At 36.3% G+C, this 20,622-nt stretch overlaps 1 protein-coding gene and 2 long non-coding RNA genes across 15 annotated transcripts in view; 1 reads left to right on the top strand and 2 right to left on the bottom strand.

The window, feature by feature from the left end:
* Positions 1-20,622, bottom strand: part of LOC137487900 (uncharacterized) — a 1,155,393-nt gene that overhangs the window by 606,387 nt on the left and 528,384 nt on the right. The window lies entirely within an intron of this gene.
* Positions 1-20,622, top strand: part of ddr1 (discoidin domain receptor tyrosine kinase 1) — a 72,742-nt gene that overhangs the window by 40,748 nt on the left and 11,372 nt on the right. For 7 of the 13 annotated variants that reach the window (XM_073925478.1, XM_073925472.1, XM_073925475.1 and 4 more), the window contains 8 exons: positions 556-784; positions 867-1,014; positions 1,111-1,213; positions 3,060-3,246; positions 9,782-10,025; positions 12,247-12,357; positions 16,526-16,686; positions 18,522-18,723. In XM_073925478.1, the coding sequence (XP_073781579.1) occupies positions 556-784; positions 867-1,014; positions 1,111-1,213; positions 3,060-3,246; positions 9,782-10,025; positions 12,247-12,357; positions 16,526-16,686; positions 18,522-18,723 (1,385 nt within the window). Of the gene's footprint in view, positions 1-555; positions 785-866; positions 1,015-1,110; positions 1,214-3,059; positions 3,247-9,781; positions 10,026-12,246; positions 12,358-15,750; positions 15,799-16,525; positions 16,687-18,521; positions 18,724-20,622 lie in introns of all 13 variants that reach the window. The other 6 variants (XM_073925476.1, XM_073925470.1, XM_073925471.1 and 3 more) reach the window with 1 other exon arrangement.
* Positions 16,526-20,485, bottom strand: LOC141378091 (uncharacterized). The gene is made up of 2 exons (XR_012391736.1): positions 17,883-20,485; positions 16,526-17,796 (listed from the first exon to the last, which is right to left on the bottom strand). It is a non-coding gene; the product is annotated as an uncharacterized lncRNA (long non-coding RNA).

The following is a 20,622-nucleotide window of genomic DNA, read 5'->3' as shown; positions in this document are numbered from 1 at the left end:
AACTCTTTCGTTTTTTTACTGTTTTATTTTGGTTTTTAACGTCATAATGCAATAAATTCAAATGCTAAATTCCATTTGTTGTACTGAATATTGCAATATTTCATGTAAATAATTTATTTGTATATCATTTCATTTTTTAACTTTTTTTTTTCTCTCTCTCCCTCTCTCTTTTTTTTTTAACATTTACCCTGAAAAACACTAGCATAAAATGCAGTTCAATTATCTTTCAATCTGACATTTCACTAGATATAGATATCAATTATAATAAAAATGTTACATTTCAAATTTATCAATGCAAAGTTAAAATATGCTACCATTGTAAAAACGGTCAAATATGCTGAATTGCACGACTGCAATTAATCACACAATTATTGTGCAATTAAGTTGCAATTATTCAAGCCTGAAATTTTATCGGAGATGTTTAATTCATTCATTCATGCGTTCATGCATGCAAAAAAGAGTGTCAGAAAGTAATTAGGGAATGAACTCGCATGATCACCAAGGCCTGAACGTGTTCAGCATGTGCATGATTTTTGTGTCTGTGTCCTGTTTTAGGTTGAGTAACGGAGAGGGGGACGGGGCTTGGTGTCCTGCTGGTCCAGTTTTCCCCAGTGCTTCTGAGTTCCTGCAGGTGGACCTGCGCAAGCTTCATTTTCTGTCTCTGGTGGGCACACAAGGCCGTCATGCAGATGGGCTCGGCAGGGAGTTCGCGCGCAGTTACCGGCTGCGTTACTCTCGGGATGGACGACACTGGATGACTTGGAAGGACCGCTGGGGACAGGAGGTTTTTACTCTCACGTGAAGAAACAGTATAAGGTTTACGAGAAGGGGTTATGAGATCTAAATTCTGTGTTTTTTTGCCTCAGGTTGTGTCTGGAAATGAAAACACGTATGATATTGTCCTCAAGGATCTGGGTCCACCTATTATAGCACGCATGGTGCGTTTCTACCCGCTGGCAGACCGCGTGATGAGTGTGTGTCTGAGAGTTGAACTCTACGGTTGTGTTTGGAAGGGTGAGTCCAACTTATGACAAGTAATTTATCATCCTGATCACACACGCTGAACTCGCTTGATGTTTACCTTTGAGGGATGTGCTTTTTCTCTGTTAGATGGGCTGAAGGCATACACTGCTCCTTTGGGTCATGTAATGGACCTGTCAGGATCCCTTGTCAACTTTAATGACTCTGTATATGATGGCAGCAAAGAGGGAGGGTAATGTTGACACACATCTTTGCATTATTTAATCATATCATGTTAGAAAATCATTATTATATTCCCCTGTCTCTCATCAAAAGGTAACTGAATTACTTTCATTAAGAGTGGGGGTGAATAGTTGAATGACCGAATGAACATTTGAATGGGTGTGTGGATAGCTGCAGGAGTAACTGTGCATTCAAACCTAAAGCGTCAAGAGCATCAAAGTAACTGGAAGTCATTCATTTTCAATGGGAGTCGGCGGCTATAAGTGGCGAGGAGCGGCACATCTTCAAAAAGAGTTGAAATCATTTATGGTAATGAGCTATGACGAGGTTCAGCAACAAGCAATCAGAAGGTTGAAATCTACCACTTGAGAAGAGTCCAGAGAACACAGTCACTGTGAACAAGGGTTTGATTATTGTGGTCTCCAAGTATTTACAATGTTTTCTTACAAAAATTGTTTTGTTAATAAAAAAAAAAACATTGTTTTTGATACAAAAAAGTTACTGGTCAGTTAATGTGCATTTATATATATACATCATATATATATATATATATATATATATATATATATATATATATATATATATATATATATATATGATGTGCATTTGTGTGCATTAATATATATATGATATATGAATATATATAAATATGATAAACATATGAGTACCTTCCGGATGCACTGTATATATACAATACACAAATATATGTATGTAAATTCATTTATTTCCCTAAAATTCTACACACAATACCCCATAATGACAATGAAAGAAGATTTTTTTGAAATGGTTGCATATTTATTAAAAATAAAAAACCTGAAAAATCACATGTACATAAGTATTCACAGCCTTTGCCGTGAAGCTCTAAATTGAGCTCAGGTGCGTGCGCGCGTGTGTGTAATACAATCAAAACACACATTCTAAAACAGAGTAACAATAACAATAAAAGTAATAATAAGAATAATAGTATGACAACAACAAAGCACAATAAAGATTAAAAGCCTGGAAAGAAAATAGAAAGGGAAAAAGCACTCGCAGTGTCTGGTGGCAGCTGGTTTCACAAACGTGGAGCAGCGACAGCAAAAGCTCTATCTCCTTTCAGTTTAAGTCGTGACCGAGGAAATCGTAGTAATACTTTATTTGTCCACCTAAGGGACTGAGGACTTGAATGCAAGTAAATAAATTCAGGAAGATAAGAAGGTGCTTGCCCATTTAGTGCTTTAAAAACAATTAAGTAAAATCCTGAACTGAATTTTAAAATTAACAAAAAGCAGATGAAGGGATGCTAAAACTGTTGCCTCAGTTTGTCATTATTAAGTTGAAGGAGGTGTTTTGCCATCCAACATTTAATATCCTCAAGTCAATTAGAGAGTGCAGAGGGTTCTGATATTGTAAAGAAACATACAGCTGAGAATCATCTGCATAAAAATGATAAGAAATGTTATGGTTCCTATTAAAAAGAATGCCATACTCCAAAATTCTGAGTTTCTACCCCTGTTTTCATGCGGTGGGTCAGAAATGAGCAATTGAAAACTTGCTGAGATAAACTTCTCCAATCTCACCTGGTCCTGTCCTACCTAATTTTCAGTGATGTATGTTGAAGTCCAGACCACTTTCTCATGCATGTATGTGTATGTGTCAGGTGGGCTTGATGAATATTGTGTAGAACCATTCCCAGATGTGTTTTAACGGAGCAGAAATGTTTGCAATAGCTACGCTAGCAATTGACACTAGCCAGATGTGTGTGTGCAAGCATGGGAAATTTCAACATGTAAGTGAGCACATGCATCTGCGTCTATGTGTGTGCACATGCCTTAAGATGACATCACTCCTGTAACGTTTGTATCTCTGCTCCTTAGGGTGATATTCGGAGGATTGGGCCAGCTGTGTGATGGTGTTTTAGGTGGGAATGATTTCATGGAGAGTAAAGAGCTGAGAGTGTGGCCAGGATATGATTACGTGGGATGGAATCGAGAAACCTTGGGCCAACCCACTGTTGACATTGAATTCCACTTTGAGAAAACACGCATCTTTCATACCATGCAGGTTAGTATACGTGTATGTGACACAAGATTTATTAGAACCCACACTTAGAGAGGGTTCAGACTTGAAGTTCAGTTCTCTTGGTTTATTTGTTGAAGACTAAATAACAAAAAGGATACATTTGATCCTGGTTTGCTTTGTGTTTACACTGTAATTGTTAAGATCAGTGTATTTCTGACTATAATAGTTAGTGGCAGAACTTACTGAACATCTAAAACAGCACTGTTCTGGTATAAATGAACCTGTATCTATGTATATAATGGACTTTTTATCATATTATAACTCTTAAAGAGCTTATACTTTTAAATCGTTAAAACAAATCAAATCAGTAAACCAAGATCTGCTGCAGGGAGACACATATTTGTGGCCTATATTGAACTGTACCTTTACCATTAGTCATTTAACAGAACTCTAATGGTGAACATTCCTAATATACAGCACAGGCTTATTGTAAATACATGGCTTGGCCTTCATTTTTCTGAAATTCCAAGCAAAATATGTTGCTCTGTGTACTTTTCATGCCACACTTTAAATTGCCAATTCACTAAAGAGTGCTGTTTACATTTTTGTGGATCTGAAACATTTTATTTAGGAAACATTTTGTTGTACGTTTCAGACACTTGTCCTTGTATTTGTCTAGAAGGCAGGATTTGTCATACAGATCACCAATCAACCGGTTCTAAACTTGTCTGCTGATCTAAACCTTTACCTTAGCCCAACTAATAGTGTTTTCAAAAGAAAATGTGAAACAAAAGTATAGTGCAACCACATAGTTTTACCTTGGTTTTACATTGCTTTTATCTCTTTTGTAAATTTGTGCTTTACCACTTTGCGTCTTTTATAACACCGTATTAAATGAGCCACCCAGCAAGCTGACTATGCCAGAAAAATTGTAAATATGGAAAAATAGTACACTCAAGAAAAGATGTTTGCTGTTTTGTTCAAACTGCTTATTTAAAATGAGCTGAAAAACAACACTTCATTAGTTTATTTGGGGGCAACTTAAAAGTTTTATATTCCATCCACTTAAATTTGTGAAAACTAACTTAATTAACTTAAACTAAATTAACTTAACTCTTCACAAATCAATTGTGTGGAACCCAGCATTTTTATTTTACAGTATTATTCAATTACAAATCATAGACAGTGTTAGGTTGTTTTGTTGTGTTTATTTAGTGTTGTGGGAAGAACTTCACAAAAATGCTGACGCAAAATATGACACTGTAAATATCATTAGTGTAAAAACACACCAAGTTTGGTAAGGTCATACTGCCCTGTAGCATTTTATTTTACCTACAAACTGAAGTCAAATGTTTAACTACGTTTTTGCCGTTTCACAAAAAAAAAAAAATCAAACAAAGCATGCGTTTCCAATGGGCTTGTTACAAATATGACCAGATAAAACCAGGTATACTTGAGCATTTTATACATTTATATGGTTACAACTCCTCCTGTTTTTCATTATTATAATGTTTTGATGTATTTGGTTCATGTTGCGTTTATAATTTAGTCAACCCAATTTAAAAGGCATGGTTCGCAATTGTTTTAATGAACTACATTTAGCAAGCAATAACACTAGAGTTAGTTTTAATCAAATCAAACCTGCCAAGTGTTAACGCCCTTGATTCAAGCTAAACAAATGTCTAAACGTCATTGCTTTATATACAAAAACTAATTATACAAGATTTCTCATTTTCAAAGATTGCCATTATTTACTAATCCTCTGCCTTTCCAAACTTGACTTTCTTTTTCCAGCAGAACACAAAAGAACAGTTTTGTTCCCACACAGTCAGTTTGGTCAGTGGGGTCCAAAGTAAGATTGAACTCCACTTATTTCCATTGTGGGGACAAAAATATATATAGAAATATAGTTTAAATATCATATTTTGTGTTCCGCAGAAGAAAGAAAGCCATGCAGGTTTGGAATGACATGAGGGTAAGTAAATGATCTGTTTATCCCCCTGAATGCACTGCTCAAAACGCCATACGGCAAAACTTATCCCAGAATTCATCGCAGTCAGTTAGTCGGGCAGTAATGAAGCTCTGCCTCAGTAAATCTGCCCAGTAAATCACCCTCAGGAGTCTCTCATTATCCTTCAACCCTTTAATGAACAATTGATTTGTTTTTGTTGGTGTTTCTGCCTGTGGCTTTGCATTTGTGGTCGTTAGTGATTCTCAGAGGCACCCGAGTGTTTTGTTGTCTAATTTGCACCGCCATAATTATTTCTCTTCTTTGTTTGCATATGTGTATTGTCGTTTTTAAATGGTCTTTCTGGCCAGGAATGCTAATTTGTTTGGCTTTTTCTCCTCTCATGAGTGCATTCTTCTCATTACTTTATCTTCGGCATAACACAATTCATAAATTCAACAATTCATCCATAATTTGCCCCGTGTCATGCTGTTTTTCTTGTGGCTTCCCGCTGTTTGGAACACTTCCTCTTATACTGGCTTCCTGTAAGCCTTGCAGCAGATTCCCAAAAGATGCATGTGAAAAAGGACCAGAGGCCCCTTTAAAACATTTTCCATAACAACAAGCACTTGTTCACGTGTCCGTTTGAGATGATTTATGTGGCCTCCCTCTGCTCGCTCTCCCAGACCTTTGTTTAGAGTATATCCGGATACATTTCTGCACTTACAGAACACCACCAAGCTTTTCACTGTTGTTGCCATATAAGGAGCAGGATTTGTAGAGGAAAAGGTTGCCACACAAAATAAAAAAGTAATTTTTGACGTATTTATTAAAAATTTTTGCAAGTAATCGCAAGGAAATGGCAAGTAACACTTTGTATGCATGTACACGTTTTTTTTTTTTTTTTTTTTTTTTTTTGGGGGGGGCACTAAGAAGGGTTCCTATGCAGTTTGGAAAAGTATGAAATTTTATTTGGCAATGTCTGTAAATATATGAAAGGTAACTCAAAGTTTTGAATATTTATTAGGGCTGCAGCATATTGGAGAAATTTGACATTATAATATATTTCCTCTCTAATGTATATGCAATATAATTTCATCAGATGACTTAAATAGCTCTATATACATATTTAATAAACAAACTACAGTTATAAATAAGCACAGTGGAGCAAATATTAAAGTGAAATAAGCGTTATGGTTTTCTGGAGAGAGCAGCAGTACTAAATAAAACAATCCATTTTAAACTTATTTATGCACTACTAAAATGCTTTAAACTCTCTTCAAATGTTAACTCAATCCCAGGCCTAAAAACACATGCAGGTGATAAACTTTCACTCTTATGATTCAATTCTGCAGTGACTCCACAAATCCACTGTTTTGACCTGTGGTTTCTGGTCATCTATAATTCCAACTCCACATTGCTTACAGTGCATCCGAAAAGTACTCATAGTGCTTCACTTTATTCCAAAATGGATTCAATTAATTTATTTCCTCAAAATTCTACACAAAATACGGCAAAAAAGATTTTTACGAAACTGTTGCAAATTTGTTAAAACTAAAATACCTGAAAAATCACATAAGTATTCACAGCCTTTGCTGTGAAGCTCTAAATTGAGCTTGGGTACATTCTGTTTCCACTGATCATTCTTGAGATGTTTCAGGAGTTCACCTGTGGTCAATTCAGTTGATTGGACATGATTTGAAAAAGGCATGCACCGGTCTATATAAGGTCCCAGGGTTGACAGTGCATGTCAAAGGACAAACTAAGCATAAAGACAAAGGTATTGTCTGTAGACCTTCGAGACACAACTGTCTCGAGGCACAAGGCTGGGGAAGGTTACAGAAAAATTTCTGCTGCACTGAAAGTTCTAATGAGCACAGTGGCCTCCATCATTCGTTAGTGGAGGTTGTTTGGAACCACCAGGACACCAGGAGCTGGCCGGCCATCTAATCTGAGTGATCGGTGGAGAAGGGCCTTAGTCAGGTAGGTGATCAATAACCCGATGGTCACTCTGTCTGAGCTCCAGGGAGAGAGGAGAACCTTAGAGAATGAAAACCATCTGTGCAGCAATCCACCAATCAGTCCTACAGTACATGATAGATTGGCAAGAGCCACTCCTCGCCTGGAATTTTTCAAAAGGCATCTGAAGGACTCTCAGACCATAAGAAACTAAATCTCTGGTCTGATGAGACTAAAACAGCTGCAGGAACTGGAGGACTAGTCAGGATAGAGGGAAAGATGAATGCAGCAATGTACAGAGACATCCTGAATTAAACCTGCTTCAGAGTGCTCTTGACCTTAGACTGGGGCGACAGTTTATCTTTAGCAGGACAATGACCCAAAGCACACTGCCTAGATATCAATAGAGTGGCTTCACAACAACTCTGTGAATGTCCTTGAGTGGCCTAGCCAGAGCCCAGACCTTTAATCCTATTAAACCTCTCTGAAGAGATCTGAAATTGGCTGTATGCTGTCGCTTCCCATTCAACCTGATAGAGCTTAAGAGGTACAGCAATGGGCAAAATATCTCAAAGACAGGTGTGCCAAGCTTGTAGCATCATATTCATAAAGATTTAAGGCTGTAATTGCTACCAATGTGCATAAACAATGTATTGAGCAAAGGCTGTGAATACTACATGGGATTTTTCTTTTTTTTTTTCTTTCTTTTTTTTTTTTTTTTTTAAATTTGCAATAATTTCAAAAAAATCTTTTTTTCACATTGTCATTATGGGGTGTTTTGTGTAGAAAGTTGAGGAAATAATTAAATTTAATTCATTTTGGAATAAGGCTGTAACATAAGAAAATGGGGAAAAATTGAGGCGCTATGAATACTTTCCGGATGCACTGGATGTTGTGTTGTAACTATTACAGACGCAACACATTGCGATATCGATGCTTAAACCATATATTGTGCAGCCCTAATATTTATGTTGTTTGTGGTTTACTAAAATATAAAATTCACAATTTCTACAAATAAATGTGGTTCAATAAATTTTTTTTCCATGGTGTTTGGAGAAGCAGGCTGACTCTCTGCCAAGAGATTACACTGGATCTGCAGAAAGGACTGGTCAGTTAAGCCTTCAGCTGACTATAACATTTAGCCGGAAGTCTAGAAAGCAGCCATCACTTTTGTATGTTTTCTGTTATCTGTAATAGTCAAACAGCATTGTGTGTATAAACTTCCCTGTCGCAAAATTCGGCAAAAAATCCTACACGACGGTAATAGTTTAAGGTTGTTTTGCACTTCAATAATGTGACTAAAATCAGCGTACTCCATGTCTTAATTCGATTTATGTTTAGTTCGATTAGGTCCTTAATCAGACTTAATTAATCAAAAATGATGCTGTTTACATGGTAGACTCTTAATCAGAGTATTGTTTTAATCACATTGAAAAAAAGGTTCTTGGTAAACGTACTCTGTGTTGTTTTCTATAATAGAAATAAAAAGGCAAAATAAAAATCTTTCAGTTTTTAATACATTGTTGTTGAAGTTTTTCAAAGATAGTAAAGATTGGCTGGAAAAAAAGATAAAAACAGAGAACAGGAACCATGAGGAAAAGAGAATGTACATGTATGAGGAATGTGAAGTCTCATACTGTGTAGAATGTGTAGTTTAGAGAGTGTTTTAACACTCAGATCTTTTAAATAGAATGTAGAAACACTTTGAAGTTGTGTTTGACTGGTTGTTGTAAAAGTGAATTAACTAAAACATTTCCTAATGTGATTGCTTTAGATACAAATAATATCCCAGCAATTGACTAACAAGTCATAATAGGCCTTTTTTATAGTAATCGTTTCAGTTTTCTGAGCCAGTTGTCAAGGTGTACTTTTATTCGTTTTGCCTGCCTGTTTTAATTGTTGATGATTTCAGTTCACCTAAAATCATTGTTTACTCATCTTGTTATTTCTTGCCTGTATGATGTTCATTTTTCGTCATAACACACAATAACTGTTTGGCCTATATAGAAATGTTTGGAAATTACATTTTTTTTGAAAAAATCATCTCTTTTCTGTTTTACAAAAGAAAGAAAGTCAAACAGGTTTGTAACAACATGAGTAAAAGAGCTGCTGTTCAGCTTCAAACCAAATTAACTTCCTACAATGACTTCAAAAACAAACTTGGGCTAGGATTTACTTGAAAACAATTTTCACTTGTAATTGCGAAAAGTCAATTTGTAGTTGATTTAAATTGAGCGAAATGTCAAGTAACAAATTGAATAAAACATGCAATTCTAATGCAAAAGGATTAAAGTAAAGCAAAATAGCCTGTGTGAGTGTGTGTATTAGACTTATGAGGTGTCACAATGATAGCTTCGACTGCGCTTTAACCTCTGTGGCTGTTATAGCGGTTTGTTTTGGAGCATGTTTCATGAGTCAGTGAGTGTTTGCACACATGTGCTCAGTTAGACGTTGACCTAACAGCACCATTAATGTCTAAACTGTCACATTATATATGTTCTTGCCCTCCACCTTTCATCCTCTCCCTGTTTCTTTTCTTTTCCTCCTCTCCCCTCCCATTTTCGCAGTAATAACTTTTGATTATTTCTCCCAGATGCTCTTTTTGTTCTTTTGTTTTTGTTCTCAGCAGATGGTCTGATGGCAGATTGTTGTTGAATGGCTCTGTTTCAGGTGCACAGTAATAACAGACACACTCAGGGTGTGCGGGTGTTCAGCGAGGTGGTGTGTAAGTTTAAGGCCAGTCTGTTGAGCCCATGGGCAGAGCCTGAGCTGAGCCTTCAAGTGTCTGATCTACATGACCTGTCATCCCGCACGATTTCGCTGCCGCTTGGAGGACGACCGGCTCAGATTCTCCGCTGCCACTTCGCTTTCGCTGACAACTGGCTCCTTATTAGCGAGATAAGCTTCTACTCAAGTATGAACACACACACACCTGACCTTTCGCAGCAGTCTGCACCAGCTCATTACCAATGTAAATAGTCATTTCCTCTATTAAGCCTTCGGGTGTTTGATTGGGTCTAATAGTAAGAGTTTGTTATACATCATTATTAGACCCTCAGATTTTCAAATAGTTGACTCTGTCAAATATCGTCATATCCAATTAAATTATACATCAATGGAAAGATTATTTATTTAGCTTTTATTTCGTTTGATGCATGAATCTCAATATTTAAAACTGCACTTGTAATCGGTTTGTGGCCCAGGGTCATATTTAATAAACACCCATGTAATAGGATTATATGAAAATCCTAATATACAGAAATAAAAATCATATTAATAATCAAAAGATAAATTCTCAAATATTTACAAAATATCTTCATGGAGCTTAATCTTTACTTTATATTGTAATGATTTTTTAATCGCAAATTTAGACGCGTACAATGATCTTTTGGTCTATTGGCATAAATACACTCCTGCAACATGAGAGTGATTAAATGGATGCCTTTAAAGTAGTAAAAATCCTTTTGTAGAAAGTTATTCCATTATGCATTTTACTTATTATATTTTTGACTGTGGATAGATGTGATTGCATTTTAGAGCTAATTACATTTTTCAGGGCTTTAAAACCAGCCTAATGTGGTTTCTAACTTGATTTAGTTGGTTTCCCATTGTTATCAAGCTAGTGTTATGGGGTAAAGTCTAAATAGGATACCTGGCCAGCCTGAAGTGCAATATACAAATCAATTTAGCAGTATTTTTTATGACACCGTATAACAATAATTAATATTTTTACAGTACTGTGACTGTACAGTACTGTGTGAGGGTTAGAATAGGGGTAGACAAAAAAAATCTATTTACTCGGTAACTTAATAGATAACATAATACTCAGTACAACCGCTGTTGATACATTACTGTGACGGTTGGGTTTAGGGTTGGGGGGGAGACGTTATAAAATACAATTACTTGGAAATTTTATAAATAATATGAATCATTTTTGTTAACTTCCGGCCACAATTATATCTGATCTAGCAGCAACCGTGCTATGGTTGTTTAGCTTGTTAAGTTGCTAGTCGCTTAACTCTTTTACTGTAGATCCTGTAGAACAACTTGCTGGTTGAAGATGTGTGTTTGATAGCAAGATGTTAAATATTATCTTTTGCCACAAAGCAAATTTTCCTATATGTGGGATTTGATCAGTCAGAAATTATTACATTTTTTTTCACGGAGAATCCAGCATAACTTGCTGAGACCAGAAAAACCTTTTTTCAGCAGGATGTTGAGTCAATTGTATTGTTAGATTGTTTTTGCTGTGAAGCAAAATGTGATTCCCACATCATTAAAAGTGTTGACCTCCCTCTGAACATTTTCTCTGAACTGCATGTTAATGAAATTGAGCTCAAGTTTGGGAAATATTAAAGTAATTAAATACTGACAACTTAGTGACACTTGCCTGGTTACTCAGTATCATAGGCATACTCTACATGTGACCACTAACTTTGTTAAAATAATGAAAGTCACATGTTGGATCAGTAGGCAGTTGTAAATGTGCCTGTTCAAATGCATTTGACCAATAAGTGTTTGGTCACACTTTATTTTAGTGGTCCGTTTGTTGAATTTAAGTTTCATTGCATCTACATGCCATTTAATTCTCATTACATTATAAGCAGACTGTTAGGTTGGAGTTGCGGTTGGGGTTAGTGTAAGTTGATATGTACTTGTAAAGTTTCTTATAGTCAGTTAAATGTCTGTTGAAGCAGCAGTATCAACAGATATTTAGCAGGCTGTCAACTAATACTCAAGTGGACCATCAAAATAAAGTGTTGCCATGTGTTTTTGCAAAATCAGTCGAGTCTAATGTGATTTGGCGTCTTAAAATAATCAAAAGTTGTCAAGCTTAAAACATTTTAGATCCTTTTTGCACCTGTATTTAGTGTCATCCACTTGTGATCATATTAGCATAAGATGCATCTTATAGAGTCAGTTGTAAACTAGGTCATGTTGATGTGATTTGCATTCATAGTTGAGCTGAATATTTTAGCAACAACAACAGTTTGGAGAAAAAGGGAGTCTTTATGACCTAATTTGATGGGGTTGTAGCTGAGAAAGAGATACAATTTTTGTGTTTAAACAATTAGAGGCAGAGTCTGCTTATCTTATTCTTTATTTCCCTGTTGTTGTTTTTCTGTTGTCTCCAGTGCCATTTGAGGATGGATCTGTCCTTCCTCCAATACCTTCCTCCAGCTCTCGTCCTCTCAATGCCACTTCTTACAGCCCCATTACTGCCAACGCAACCAGTAGCCCTACCAGTAAGTCACACTCATGCTATACATCAACCCCAATGCATTATGAGTGTTTGCAATGCACTGCCATGTGACATTTGCATTATACAATATCGGAATTAAATTATGGAAGTTAAGTGATTTCAGTTTATATATAAAGTTATAAGCCCTCCTGTAAAATTGTCATTCTTTTTCAAATATTTCCTAAGTGATCTTCAACAGAGAAAGGACTTTGTTCACAGTAGTAAATTTTTTTATTTGTTTTATTTCTTTAGTTTATCTGGAATTAAAAAGCTATAATGGTCAGTATTTTTAACCCTTGTGTACTGTTAAAATTTATTACCTATTCATTATGTTCGGGGCTGCTTTTGCCCTATTGACTTTCATTATAATGTTGTTTGATTGCACAGCCATGACAGCATATAATCATGCGTTCTTGATTGTTGGTGGTTTTCCCTGTTGGGAGTAAATAAAATGTGTAATTAACTGTTGATCAACAGCACAGAAGGGGTATATTGGCTATTTAAATTTATTATTCTGTTGCTATAGGTTGTTTTCAATCACGTGCTTCTGTTGATAAGCGAAATTCAGATGGAGGGCAAGAAGTAAAAAACTGGATGGGAGACATAGGAGGAAAGAGTAAAATCCATATTTTTGTGATTTTGTAGCATATTTTAAAGGAGATATAAAAACAAAATAGCCACATATGTTGGGCATGATCCTTATATCATAAAGAGGGCCACGATAGACGGTGTTGACGATGTTACCGGTTTAAAGATGAAACACCGGTGACATCACTTTTCCACCGTGACACCGTCCCCACATTTGTTTTTTTTTTTTTAAGTATTCGTTTTTTTTATTAAATATTTATTTGAATTAAGTGGAATATATAATTCTAAATAATTTACTTAAAACAAAAGCATGCACCATAATTATAATCTGAACATAGCTACAATGCGTCATATTTCATTTATCAAGTAAGAAGAACGAGAGGAGGTGAATTTACAGAAAGAGAATGGCGGACGATTTAGTGTCAAAACGCACTGCAAAAGCGCCTGTTTGCCAATATTTTTGGTTCAAACAAAACGCAAAAAGAGAACCTGAAATCGTTAATGAGGCATTCTGCAAACTTGGCCTGACAAAGGTGGCAGCATCTAGAGGAAACACAACTAATTTATACACGCACCTCAATGCACCTACTTGATGTTTAACTATGAGTGGGTCGCGGGTAGATAAGATCGATAGTCATAAATACGCAAAGCATAGCATACTCTCAATTTAAAAATCATGCGACCATCATCTCACAATGTTTAATAATAAATAATCTTATTTTTTATTAAAATTAGTGATTTAGCAGTGCCGTGCCTTTAATAAGCCAACTGCAGAGAAACAAAGCCACCATCGCGGCAACCACGTGATTTTGGACATGATTATTATGCGTTTAATGTTTAAAAAAATCAAGTGTGTGTGTGTGCGTGCGTGTGTGCGTGTTTGTGGGTCTTTTATCACTAAAGCCAATCTCTTCAAAAACCGAAAGTGTCTTCGTCTGTCTGGCAATATTTCGGCTTTTAATCAAATAAAAGTTAATTTAGATGAGCCAATATTTTAAAAAATTGCAGTAAAGTAGCTGTGATGTGCAGCCATCTCATCTCTCTCTCTCGCTGTCATCCAAACATTGATACAGGCACCACACAAGTCAAGTCACAAAACTGAGGCTGGTACCAGCTGACAGGTAGAGATGAAGCCTTTGCAAAATCTATCAAAATACAGCATAGAAATTAACAGGCATAAATGTCTTTGAGCCAAAAAGCCTATCAGTAGGATATCTGTAAAAACGAAATCAGAGACAATGTTCTGTACAAGTTGTGTGGCCTAATAATTATATAAATTATAATAAAATGAAAACCAAAATAAACAATTCATTGCATTTTTGGTTTGATTAAAAAATATACAGAAACGAAAAAAAATTGAAAGGGTGGCTAGTTTGCATTGTGTTTTAATATTAATAAAAATATGCTTAGCCTATTTAAGCTTAACGGTTATATACGCCACCAATAGGCAAGCCATTTAAAAAATATTATTTAACTGTGTACTGGGTTATAATGTATATTTTACAATAAAAACTAAATGTAGCATGTCTCGCTGTCATTTAAAACATGCAATTCATTAGAGCTGTAGCCTAGTCTATGCAGTGTGTAAACTTACAGGTAGGTGTTGGTCAATAGTCATACTGCTCACCACGTTATTGAACTCCAGTATCTCTGAGGGAGATTAGGAGTTCAGCACTTGTCATCTTGTGTTGTGCATGCTGTGTGTTGTGTATAGTGCCCTTATGCAGCGCGTGTTGGCAAGTCCTGCAAAACTGAAAGTGAAAGTATTACACGCACGCATTTCTAAGCTATTAAAACATAAAAAATTAGGAAAAGAGGAAACCCCCACCCCCACTGTGATACCTGTATTACCGATGTTGTCACATGTTGATTAACTGGTGGGAAAATTTCCTCATCGTCACAACCCTACAGAGTTTTTACTAAACTCAAATATATTTGCCTGTCATTGAGGGGATAGATACTGTGTAAGCTGTTATGTTACATGAAAAATACTATACTGAATAGTCAATGAACTTCATGAACTTACTACAGTATCAACAAACATTCACCACTGCTGTGCATCTCGATGTTCACGTTATAGTTGTTTATTCAGCCGAAACGCCAAGACTTGAATTATTGCAAAACAAGACAAAGATTTAATTGCAGCAATTACATGGCAGGGTACGTTATTTATATTCACCTGGATGCTGTATAAGTGTGGTGGTATTTGTATCTGATTTTTTTTTTATTGGTGCAAAAACTTTTGGAAATTTATAAAAGCTGTACTGCATTTCTTATTTTGGCTTATTTAAACAATTATAAAAAAATAAAAGATAAATATTTATGTTCTGGACTTCGTGCCCTCCATCTGAAGATTGCGTCATGTGAAAAAAAATAAAACCTTTTGATTACTATTTTAATTTGTTATTTGATTGGCTATTTAATCTTTTTAAGTATTTAAATTATCTTGCAAAATAACTAGTAGAATATTATGTACTGTCATCATGGAAAAGACTAAATAAATTTGTTATAAGCAATGTGTTCTCTGTTAAAAATGTTTAAAAAAAATAATAATAAAATTACAGAAGGGCTAAAAATTCAACATCAACATATGTGTTTATATATGTGGGAAATGCATTTTATCTTTGATTCTCAATCCTTTACATTGAGGAACTGAAGAAATGCCATTTTACAGGCTTAAAAACGTTATTTCACCCCATCACCCCACTCTGTCTTTTCTCACCTTTCAGCATTCTCATGTCTCTTTGCCCCTAGTTCACCAGCTTTCTAAATTCCCCCATTTTTTACCTGTCCATCCTCATTTTTCCAGACCTGCTCATGACCAATTCTTCACTGCTGCCCAGCAGCATGCCAACAGGTGAGAGAGAAAGAGAGCAGGACAAGGGGAAGAAAAAAGTATCGACTCTATGCTTTTTGTAAATTTGATCTCTAATATTACCAGCATGTTTTGTAGCACATACACCTTTTATAATATTCTAGATGCCCATAAAATGTCTTAATATCTGAATACCCTGCCCTCTCACAAAGTGTTTGAGAAAATAACTGCCTGTTGTGCGTCTGCATGAGTATCCATCTTGAAGCCTGGACATTGTTTTGCATGATTAATGGAATGTTTTTTTCTTGACCTAAACAATGCACTGTTGTTTCCGTTTTCGTGTTTCATATAGTCAAACTCATAAGGAATCTTTATTATGAAATGTCCTTGCTCTTGTCCCTCTTTGAATTAGTTTCCTGAGCTTTAGGACTGTGCCTACTCTCACAGCTCATTAACTCCAGTCAAAGCTTATTGCAGACCCCCAAAACAACAGCTGCCATCTAAACATACCAACATTTACTACACACACGGTGTACAAGAAAGCAAGTCAAATCACAGAAAGTGTATTAATGACCATGAAGGCATTCACTTATCACTGCCGCACCCTGCACTGAGATTAGAAGGTGGCTGTAATGATAGATAAGCTTTGGTTTTACTCACTAAACACTCTGTGGGCTTTCACATGCCTCGATTATGCTGTTTGTAATCATTTAAATGTCTGAATAAAAGACACATGTGATCATTAAACTGTCGTGTTTCCTGTTAACAGAGATGTCTGGCATCACTTTGAGGGTGGGGATACCTGTGGCCAAAGACGACAGCAGCCACACGGCCATCCTGATTGGCTGTCTGGTTGGAATAATCCTGCTCCTATTGGCTGTTATAGTGGTCATACTATGGAGGCAATACTGGAAGAAGCTTCTTGGCAAGGTGTTTTTTTCTTATATATAAATGTGGTCCATTTCCCTTTTTTATGTCTCCTATAGTGCAACAATTCTGGTCAGTGACGTTCCAAGAGCATTGATGTGTGTAATTCAGTAGCTTTATGACTTTTTACTGTTTGTGGAAATAGCCAGCATGACCACTAATGATTTTGAACAGGTCATTGACTTTGTCTAAATCGCATATTTATTTACGGAGAGCTTAAACGGTACTGTGTAAAAACAAACTTTTTGTTTGTTTTTTGGAGGGTGCTTGAAAATGCAAATGCTGGTTCCACAGTGCATTTTTTTTTGTATTATTCCATTATCATCTCTATGTAACCTACAATTTGCAATAACAGTGACATAGTGGGCTTACCATAGACAAGTATATGCAAATCCTCTTATGTGGCTGCATGTGGTTTTAAAATGTCTTTCTTTTAATTCTTTCCAGAAGTACAAAGTTATCTGGAAACTTTCAGTCTGTTGCTCTATGAATACTTTGATTTTTTTTTCACACCTGCCTTATTTAGTTCGGTTGAATTGCTCGAGTTCATTTTCCCTCTTGGTACAGTTCGTTTGGGCAGGTGTGAATGTAGCAGTCGCACTCAAATGCGCACCAAAAGCAGACCAACAAAGCGTACAAAGTCCTCCTTGAAGAACCCTGGAGTGGTTTGTTTGTGGTAAGAACAAGATCCGAACAAGAAAAGACCCAACTGCAAAACTTACTGCACCTTTTTGGACTAATCCAGCTGCCGTAGTCCTATGTGCTGTACATTAGGGAATGTGGAGGAAAAATAATTGTTGACATCGCTTCATCAACAATTTTAAACAGAGAGAGAGAGACAGAAACAGAAACACTACCTGATGAATCGTTGGTAATAGTTCCAGAAGATGACCATGTCGCAGTTAAGCAAAATTCATTCATGCCTCCCTGAAGTGACTTGCTATGCACCTACACCATTTGCAATGCATTAAAACATTGTTTTCCAGCCGCAGCCGTACTTCATTCTCGAAATGTATAGTTTGTCTAAATTGATGTATACAAACTATATAGTATACAATCATTCAGGCGTCCAACCAGTCGTCCCTCCATAGTAAAAAGCGACACTTTGTGTATCTATTTGGTATTTTCCCACATGTTAAATCTGACCCATCGAAAAGCAGTTTAGGAATAACATTTGGCATTTGAGTGATGTTTGTCACATGGCTGCATATTGGTTCTTTTCAACTGGTTCAGACCAAATCAATCAATGTGATGTGAAAAGGGCCCAGAAAATGGCAGAAAAATGCCACAGTGTCATTTGTTGCCCTTGGTCCAAACCAATTAAAAGCACCCTTTGACATACTACGCTTTTCTAATACCCATTTTCACCATAGATAAAATTACTTTAAATGCAGTCAATAACTATATTCAACTGATTCGTTACAAAGTGCTGACTCATTTAGAAACTAATCGAAAACAGGTCATTATTAGTTATAGGATTATTCATCCAGGGGATTCATTCAAAAACTCAATCAAGTACCTCTTTATGATCTATTTAAGTCACTGGACCATTTAGTCAACAGTTTTATAAACGCAGTTAAATTCTGAAAATACTACTGATGTTGTAGTTTTGCTCTGCTTGATTCTGCTTTGTCTTTGTTTTGAACTGTTTTCACTAGTGGAGCATTTTTGGAGTTCATTTTGTAATTGATCCTTTTGATTTCTTTTCTTAAATCTACATTTTTATTAACCCGTTAAAAATATTTAGGAGTTCACTATGGCTAATGGATGAGAACTGAATGCCACAAATCTTTAAATGTGATTTCATGGCTCTTTTATTTTTGTTCATATAAATTCAGGCTCAAGGAAGCCTCTCCAGCGACGAGCTGCGAGTTCATCTTTCAGTTCCATCGGACAATGTGGTGATCAACAACACCAACACACACACATACTCCAGCCGCTACCAGCGCATACACACCTTCCCTGACGACAGGGACCGAGAGGGGGAATATCAGGAGCCTAGCACCGTACTGCGGCCCAGAGATCAGCGGGACAGCACAGGTGACACACACAGAATACACACACTCAGCACTTTTTTACATGTCTCTCTCTCTCTCTCAGTAAGTGCACTGAAACCCAGGTCACCACAGAGAATGAACAGTACTGCCAAAACAACATGAGAAAAAGTACTTTAGGACAATCCACAGTCCAGACACAAAGAGCCACTGTCTTTTCTGACAGAGAGAGGAGGGAGATTTTATTTCACTCGCTCACTCACAATCCACCAGTATTCTAATGTAGGGGTGTAAAATGTACTTAAAATGATACAGATGATATGATACACACATATTGAAGTACAGGTACTGAGTTAAAGTTTTACTCAATTAAAACTATAATTACAACTATCTGGCCAGAAATATACTTGAAAGTAATAAATGCATAGCTTTCAAATTGTATGTAGTTATCTAAAAAGTCACAGTTTGCTAGCAAAAATAAAAGTAAGAGGAATTATTTTAATCCTGTTGAATAATTATCTAGTGTGAAGTAAAAAAGATATCATAAGGTTACAGTTTTATGCAAAAATTTGGTCACCCCTCTGTGTGTTATGTACTCTTTCTTCATAAGAGAAAATCACAGTGAAATGCCATTCTTTTTTCTAAATAGATAATGTCATGTTTTTCAAACAGAAATCTGTTGTGTAGTAGCATTAAGATGTGTGAAATTAAATTAAAACTGTAAAAATAGGCTAAGCAAAAGTTTGGGCACCCTTTCTTTTGAAAACCTGTAGTCACTTAATGCTGATTGATTACAACACAAAATTGATTTGAGTGACACCAACCAAATCATGAAACTGGATATTTAAGACAGCTGATTGCTAGTTGTGCTTCTCCTTGTTGTGAACCAGAAAATAGCTACATGGGAACTTCAAAAGAACTTTCTAATGACCTAAAAAGTAGGATAAAAATTCATCAAGATGAATTAGGAGAAGAATACAAAAAACCTATCTCAAAGGTTTAAAGTTTCTATCTCCACAATCAGAAATATAGTAAGAAAATGGAAGGCCACAGGAACAGTTATTGTGAAGAGTGAAGGAAAGATGTGCTAGACCAAAAAAAATATCTGAAAGGCAAAGGTTAGAATGGTCACAGACAATCCACAGACCACTAAAGAGCTCCAGGAACATCTTGCTGCTGATAATGTAATTGTAGATCGTGTCACAATCCAGCAAACTCTTCACAAAGAACAGCTCAATGGAAGGATGATGCAAAGGAAGACTTTTTTCGCATTCTGCTTGGTCGACCATGACGCTTTGAATGACTGAAAAAGAATACAGTATTCCAGGAGAATGCTCCCTACTTTAAAATATGGTGGGGGTCCATCATGTTGTAGTGATGTGTGGCAAGCACGAGTACTGGAAACCTTGTCAGAGTTGAAGGTTGCATGAATTCCACCCAGTATCAGCAGATTCTAAAGAACAATGTTCATGAATCAGTCAAGAGGCAAAAGTTAGGGCAGGGTTGGATGTTTCAGAAGGACCATGACCCAAAGCACAGTTCCAGATCTACCAAGAAATTAATGCTCAGACACAATACTATGTTCTAGAATGGCCATTCCAGTCCCCAGACTTGAACATCATTGAAAATGATGGGGCTATGGATTGATGTGAAAAGGGCCGATCATGCTCGGCATCCATCAATCCTGACTGAACTGGAGACATTTAGCAAGGAGGAATGGACCAAAATGCCTTCAGCAAGACTTCAAGGATTATCATTGACTAAAAGAGATGTCTACAGGCTGTTATTTCAGCAAAAGGTGGCTGTACAAAAGATCGATATCATTATTCTGTTGGGGTGCCCACAGTTTTTCACCTGTCTGTTATTATTATGGCATTGCATGAAATTGCATTGAATCTGTTAGTTAAATAAATGTTGTGCCAGAACTGAAATGTTGCTTTATCCC

Source organism: Danio rerio, chromosome 16 (assembly GCF_049306965.1).
Source record: "Danio rerio strain Tuebingen ecotype United States chromosome 16, GRCz12tu, whole genome shotgun sequence".
Classification (NCBI taxonomy): domain Eukaryota; kingdom Metazoa; phylum Chordata; class Actinopteri; order Cypriniformes; family Danionidae; genus Danio; species Danio rerio.
The sequence above is the reverse complement of the archived record's forward strand: the minus strand, read 5'-3'. Positions and strand labels throughout refer to the sequence as shown.